General features: G+C 58.8%; 1 protein-coding gene across 6 annotated transcripts in view; it reads right to left on the bottom strand.

The window, feature by feature from the left end:
* The window catches only part of UNKL (unk like zinc finger), a 41,103-nt gene that overhangs the window by 2,414 nt on the left and 31,806 nt on the right, over nucleotides 1-6,883 (bottom strand). For 3 of the 6 annotated variants that reach the window (XM_074346611.1, XM_074346608.1, XM_074346613.1), the window contains 4 exons: nucleotides 2,635-2,727; nucleotides 1,837-2,064; nucleotides 1,109-1,311; nucleotides 3-1,017 (listed from right to left, as the gene is read on the bottom strand). In XM_074346611.1, coding sequence (XP_074202712.1) covers nucleotides 460-1,017; nucleotides 1,109-1,311; nucleotides 1,837-2,064; nucleotides 2,635-2,727 — 1,082 coding nt within the window. In that variant the 3' untranslated portion in view covers nucleotides 3-459. Of the gene's footprint in view, nucleotides 1-2; nucleotides 1,018-1,108; nucleotides 1,312-1,836; nucleotides 2,065-2,634; nucleotides 2,728-6,883 lie in introns of those variants that run through there. The other 3 variants (XM_074346612.1, XM_074346610.1, XM_074346614.1) reach the window with 2 other exon arrangements.

The raw sequence follows: 6,883 nt of genomic DNA, 5'->3' as shown, positions 1-6,883 counted from the left end.
GGGGAGACATGGTTAGGGGTCCTCCCTACCACCGCCCCAGCCTGGCCTGGCTGGAGGAGGAAAGCCAGGGGTGGGGGCCCATGAGGACATCTGAAGATGACTGGCCTGTCCCCCTGGCTACAGTGAGTGGGCAGGGGACATGCAGAGCAGGGTCAGGCTAGGGTAGACTCCCCTCCCAGGGGCTGCCCAGGAATGAAAAGACGGGGTTGGAGGTGCTTCATTGTGAGAACCTTGGGAGGAGGATGGGCTCCTGGCGCTGGAGCCATCCATGCAGCGTGGGAAGGGGTGGCCAGGCAGGCAGCCACAGGGAAGGGCTGGGCCAGGATGGAGGTCCATGGGCACCAGGATTGGGCTTCAAGGGACCCTGAATCGGGACCCATCCCTCCACCCAAGAGCAGCCAAAGCCTGGGAGGCAGTGGCTGGGAGAATGGTGAGAGATGTGCATCGCAGCTGCCTGGGCTACGGGCCATGGAGTGGGGCTGTGCGTGAGAAGCAGGGCCATGGTGGAAGGTTCCCCACTGAGCTGAGGGCACTGGGTTTCATGTTGCACCAGAATGAGAATGAGCAGCCAAGGGGGTGAACAGAGACCCTGGAGGGCAACCCAGGGAGGGGGCCCAACACCACCAGGGTTCCAGCCACATAGGGCGGATGGCGTCCCCTGTCCAGGAGGGCATGGCTGGAGAGACGGGGAGTGGATAGGTGCCTCCTCCCTCCGTGCACAGCCCTCAGGTTCCCCAAAAAACCACAACCAGCACTCACTCCGTCAACCGCTTCCAAATCCAGGCGCAGCTGACTCTGCAGCGAATGCAGCTTTGGCAGGGGGATGGTGCCAATGTCAGTGCAGCCACATAGGCCGGGAAGCACGGAGGACAAGCCCCGGCCCTCCAGCTCCTCCTGCAACCGCTGGAACTGGGCTTCCACCTCCTCCTTCTTCTGTAGTGCCAACTGCCGGGCGCTGTCAGCCGCGAGCGCCCGCTCCTTGGCCTCCTTGGCCTCCCGCTGCCACGCGTCACAGGCCTGAAACCCAGGGGCTGCAGCAGTCGGGGCCAGGCTGGAAGCCCTCGTGTGCCCCCAGCCCCCCATTTCAGTGGCCCCTCCTCAGGCTCACCTGCTTCACCTGCTGCCAGGACTCCTCCCACTGCCTGATCTTCCTCTTGGCCTCGTCCAGCTGCCGCCGGACCCGGGCCAGCTCGGCACTGTTTGGACTGGCGCCTGAAGAGGATGCAGGGCCAGTGTTCAGGATGGGGGATGGGCTGGGAGAGAAGCTTCCAGAAACAAAGTCCCAGATGCTGCCGGGGACGCCATTCAAGCCTGTATATGGAGGAGACAGGTGTCAGCCCAGTCATGCTGGGACATCACAGACACCCCCTGGCAAGCTTTGGGGACCCCAGGCCCAACTGACAACAATGCCTGCGCTGATCTTTCTATCAGAAAAGGAAACGAGTTCCAGGTTTCTGCAGTGATGCTCAGACTCTGGTTCCAGACCCCTCGTGCACTTAGAATCTGGAGAACCCCAAAGAGCTTTTGCTTACATGGATGACATCCAGTAACATATGTGGCATCAGAAATTAACATTTAAAAATATATATTCTTTTTAACACAGAACAGATCACATAAGATAAATAACATTTTTCAGTAAAGTTTAAACAAGGAACGGCTGTTTCCTGTTTTTGCAAACTCATCTGCTGCTGTGTTCTATCTCTGGTGACATCACACTCCCTGAGGCAGCCTGAGAAGCTCCACGTGAGTGAGGCGGATCCAACCAGTGTCTCAGGGTCCCTGACACCCCACAGAGGCTGGCTGCGCCATGGCCACCCCCCAGGGGTCCCCGCTCACCAAAGGAGTTGTAGGAGCCGCCTGAGGGCCCCAGCACTCTGGGCTCCGACTTGAGGGGTGGTGGCTGCTGGGGGGGCGTCATGGCTGAGGAGACGAGCGGCCCCGACAGAGACTGGGAGAAGGAGCCAAGTGGGGAGGCAGACAAGGATGACGAGGAATGCAGGGACGGGGAGCGGGGCAGACAGCCCGGGATGGCCACAGGCGCCGAGCCCCCTAGTGACCTCTGACCTGCATGGAGCAGAGGAGCCGGGTTAACAGGTGGCAGCCTCCACCCCGGGAAACACCCAGCACTGCCCTAGCAGGGGAGCAGGTGGACACGGGGTCGGGGGGCTGCTGGGCGGACTGGGGGGCTCCCCTGCCCAGGTGAGATGTGGCCACACCCCTCTGTGCTCAGACACAGTGAATGATTCAGCAGGGGTCCTGGCAGAGGCCAGACACCCACGAGCCCTGCCTAGCCCACCTATCCATGGGCACGGTGGTCCCAGTACTTTCAGGGCCCCCCTAGAAATGGTTTATTGTAGTATCAGAAGAAAATGATGAACTCTTAGGTCGAAGAAAATGACTCTATTTAACGTTAGCATATACATCCTTGTGCCAACACAGTGGTGAAACCTCCTCAGAAGGGCCATGAAGGCCTGACCCCCACCATCTCTGCAGGGGCTGTGGGGAGGAGGGGTCAGGGGAGGGCACAGGGAGGGAGACGGCCCCTCCTACCCTAGAACCACTTAAGGATTCAACAAAGGGAAGGCTTGGCCGGCCCAGGACAGCCCTGGAAAGAGCGCCAGTCGCAGGCATTACCTGTTGGTCCAAGGTCACCGCCGTCATGCTCTTCCAGCTCCTTATCAAGGGGTGCAAGGTTTATGTCACCAAGGTGAAGGTCTAGAGCAGATCCTGTGGAGCAGAACCAATGTCACCACAGGAAACAAGAGAGCCTCAGCAAGGGGAGAGCATGGGCGGTGAGGACTCGCCTGGGCTCAGAGCCCATGGACCTTGGGCCCCAGCAACATAGCCCTGAGCTCACTGACTTTACATCCCTAATCATTTGGAAAAATCTGACCAAGTAAACATGCTTGACTAGTAAAGAAAATTCCAGGAGTGTGATGTCCATGGGAAAGCAGCTCACAGACAACTCAGGCAGCATTCACGCTGACCTCCTTGGCCAGGTCACAGCAGAGACCTGCATCCCAGCCTCCTCCTGGGGAGCCGAGCTGGGTCCCACCCGCCGGCAGGGCCATTTCCATCCAGTTCTGTTGGAGACCCCAGTACACTCCAGGCCTGTTTGTTAAACGGACAGGGGAATGGAATGTGGGCCCCTCAGCACTGGCCCCCCACCTCCCTAAGCTTTCCTGAGAAACCCTTTCCTGCAGTTTAGGGCTGCCGTCTCCCCTCACCCTGTCCCCACCTGACACTCTTCTATTGGGGCTCTTTGCCCTGGGGTCCTGGTGTTGAGCAAGCTGTCCTGGGGTAGCTGAGGTCAGACCTTCCAGCCCCCAAAGCTGGAGCTTCTCTTGTAGGTTCTTACAGCCCCACAGGGGCAGCTCAGGGAAGGTGTGGCCGTGGAACTGAGGACCAGGGGCAGGGCCACAGGAGCTCCTGGGACATACCTGGGGTCTGGCACCGCCTTTCCAGCACAGTCACAGCCACATCCACAGAAGATGGTGGTGGCATCGAAGACACAACACACAGGTGTTGGGCCACACTCAGCACCTTTCTCCTCCCACCCCACCTCTGGGGTCTGCTCTCCCTCCCTGCACCCCCTCCAGGAGGCAGGTAGGCCTCTCCTGTGGGGCCAAGTCCTGTCCCCATTGCTGGCTGCAGGCCCCCCCGGCCCCCACACCCTTCCGGTGACAGCTGGTCAGTTGCATCAAGTCCTATTTCAAAAGGCCACAAACCTACCCCTGCCCCCAGCCCAGGGGTGCATGACAGGGACCCTCATCAGAACCTCCAGCTCTGAGTCAGCCAGCCTGGCTTCTGGAGCCTTTGGCCTCTGCCCCACCCCCAGCCGCCTGGTGCCAAGTGTCAGAATCCCTGGATAGCATCCGACGAGTGGCATCAAATCAGACCCGCTCGGGAGAGGACTGCTCAGTTCTGACCACATCTGCCACCGGGCTCGGCCAGACCCCAGGAGCAGAGGCCGGAGCAGCAGGGAAGCTGAGTGGCTCTGAATGGCTGCATTCAAATCTAAGAATCGACAGGGCAAGGAGACGAGATGGTGGCTCTCAGGACAGAGGGACCAACAGCTGGCAAGGGGGTTGTTGTCTTTTAAATGAAAGACACATTTACTGCACTTACTGGGAAAAATGGGATAGGAGTTGTGTGACTTCTGAGGAAAGTCGAGAGCTGACAGAAGGGTGGTGACAGGGAAAAAAGATTATTCCAAGCCCTTCAGGGAGACAGCAGGGCAGGGGGCCCAGGGGCACACCCACCTCTGGCCTGAACAGGCCTCCTGCCCTCCTGGGGCTCCCTCTGGTGGCGCCCCTCCCTGGCCCTGCTTCTTCACCCTTCTTTGCAGCAAGTGCCTCTCACTCGCGGGACAGCCTCTTCCAGAGGTCCAGAAGGGCAGGGGCACTTGTGTTCCAGGGCCACCAAAACCAAGCACCATATGCCAGGCAGCTTCAAACAACACAAATCCACTCTCGCAGTCTGGAGCCAGAGGCTGAGGGCAGGGTGCACAGGGCTGGGCTCCCTCTGAGGCTCCAGGAACCCTCCTTTCCTGCCTCTCCTGCTTCTCGTGGTGCTGGCAATCGCTGGCTTGTGGACGCATCACCCCCACTTCTGCCTCTGTCCTCACATGGTATCCCCCGCCCCGTCTCTGTCCAAATTGCCTTCTTATAAGGACACCAGTCATACTGAATTAGGGCCCATCCTAATGACCTCACCTTTTACCTTGATTACATCTGCAAAGACTTGTTTCCAAGTAAGATCACACTCCCAGGGACAAGGGGCTTAGGGCTGAGGCTTCTCTTTACCAGGGGAGGGGAGGACATAATTTAACTCTCAACAATCGGGACCACCTAGACACCCCCTCCTTACGCACCCATCCTCTCCAGGTTGTGCTCCGGTGCTTGAACGGTCACCTCCTACAGACCTAGGGCCCCAGAGCTCTCAGGACCTCTCCACAGATGGCCCTGTCTCCTGCTGTCAACTCGGCACAGAGGTGCATTCTCTGGCTCCCACCTGCTTCCCAGGACCTGACCACAGGCCCTGCAGCCCCTCCCTCCAATCTGCACCTTGTCTACCCCCTCCTTTGTGCCATCCCCAGTTTCCATCTCACTCCTCCAACTGCTGCCCCAGGCCCTGTCCTCCAACCCTGAGCTGCGCCCCTAAACCCCTCTGGTCAAACACAGCCCTCGACCCCCACCTGTCCCTCTTCCCTACTCTGCCCGGGGCCACCTCCTGGCCCTGTCATCCTCCTTGGGAACCTGGCAGCCCCTCCGTGCCTGGTCTTGTGTAACACTAACCTGCAGAGGCCCCAGACGTCCCCCAGGAGAGGCCCAACTGCAGCATCAGCCCCTTATGAAACTCTGTGCCCTCAGGTGCCTCTCTTGACCTAGTGCCCCTGGGCCACGTGCTCAGCAGAAGCCCAGCAGAAGCCCAGCAGGAGTGCTCAGCTCCTCCTCCCTCCCTCCATACCAGTCAAGGCCCCAGGCTCCGGCCATCTCTGCAAGCTGCCCCCTCACCCCGAGTTGCCCTGTCCCAAAAGTGACTTTATTGTGATGCCAACCCCTTCATGTCACGAGGCTTGCTTCCCAAAAAGAACACACCCCTCTGTGTGCTGGTCCATACTTCCCAGCAGGACCCTGCCCCACCCTGCCCCCAGCAGCCTTCCCACCCCAGCAATGGCTCCTCTTTTTTCCTCAAGCCACAAAACTGCTATGGGCTACAGCCTGGTGCAGCTTCCATTAGTCCCACTAGTCCTGAGAAAACTCCTGCTCAGCCTCCAAAATCCTTCTCAGAATGGCCCTCTGCCCCATTCCTGCATGACACTCAGACTGTGAGGTCCAGCAGGGACCCGGACCACCGCTGGCCAACGTGCAGACTCACACACTAGAGCCAGCACCCTGACCTGACCAATGCACACCTGCCCTGCCACCACCTCTCCACGCTCCCTAGGCTGGCCTAGCCCATCTGCTCTGCCTGGGGTCCCAAGCTCCTGTCCTGGACATGCTGGTCAGCCAGGCCTCTGCACCTGGGGTGGTGGGATCAGGTGAGAGGTGGTCTGCTCAAAGCGGACAGAGGTCCAGAGATACTTTTTGAATAACAAAGGCACATAAAAAATTAAGGAAGGGATGGATAGATGGCCAGAAACAAACTGAGGACAGGAGCCTTTTCTCACTTTGAAGTTATTTCATCCCACTCCCCCACCCCCACCCCATGACTCAGCATAAAGGGGCACCCCTGTTACCCTGCCCTCCTCCTCCCAGGTGCACAGCAGGCACAACAGGGCCCAACCGTCACCTGACAAACCACAGCCTGTGTTCAGCCTGCAGGGCGGTCACAGCTGCTCCCAGGAGGTGTCCTGGCCCACTTTTTCTCCAGCACTATTTCTCTTGTCCTACTACACCCCTCACTGTACCCGAGGTCAGACCCAGATCTTCTGAGATGTTCTCCTAATGGAAGAACTGACTTTTAACACTCAAAATCGACGTGAACTGAGTTACATAAACTGTGCCACCTGACCCAGAACTCGCCTTGCCAAAATACCAGGAACTGCCCAGATGTTAATGAGAAATTAGTTAAAAGCTGCTGAGTAATGGCCCTGGCAAAGCTCAGTTCCTGACATGACACAGCACATTCAAGAGGTGCCTAGGTCTCCCGGGATCAGGAGACACAGGAGGACAACACACACAGAGCACAGAATCAGAGGCCAGAATGAGGAACTCCTGAAGTGGGGTGCTCCCCTGCACCCACCCGGGCCAGGATGCCCCCTGGCGGGCTGTCCTTCCCCGAACCAGAGGATGGAGAAGCACCTGGCGAACTGGCTCACTACTAGTCAGAGCTTCAGACAGTGCAGACGGCGATTCACAGCAAGATAAGGCAGGAACCC

The sequence above is a fragment of the Camelus bactrianus genome, chromosome 18 (assembly GCF_048773025.1).
Source record: "Camelus bactrianus isolate YW-2024 breed Bactrian camel chromosome 18, ASM4877302v1, whole genome shotgun sequence".
In the NCBI taxonomy this organism is placed as follows: domain Eukaryota; kingdom Metazoa; phylum Chordata; class Mammalia; order Artiodactyla; family Camelidae; genus Camelus; species Camelus bactrianus.
The sequence above is the reverse complement of the archived record's forward strand: the minus strand, read 5'-3'. Positions and strand labels throughout refer to the sequence as shown.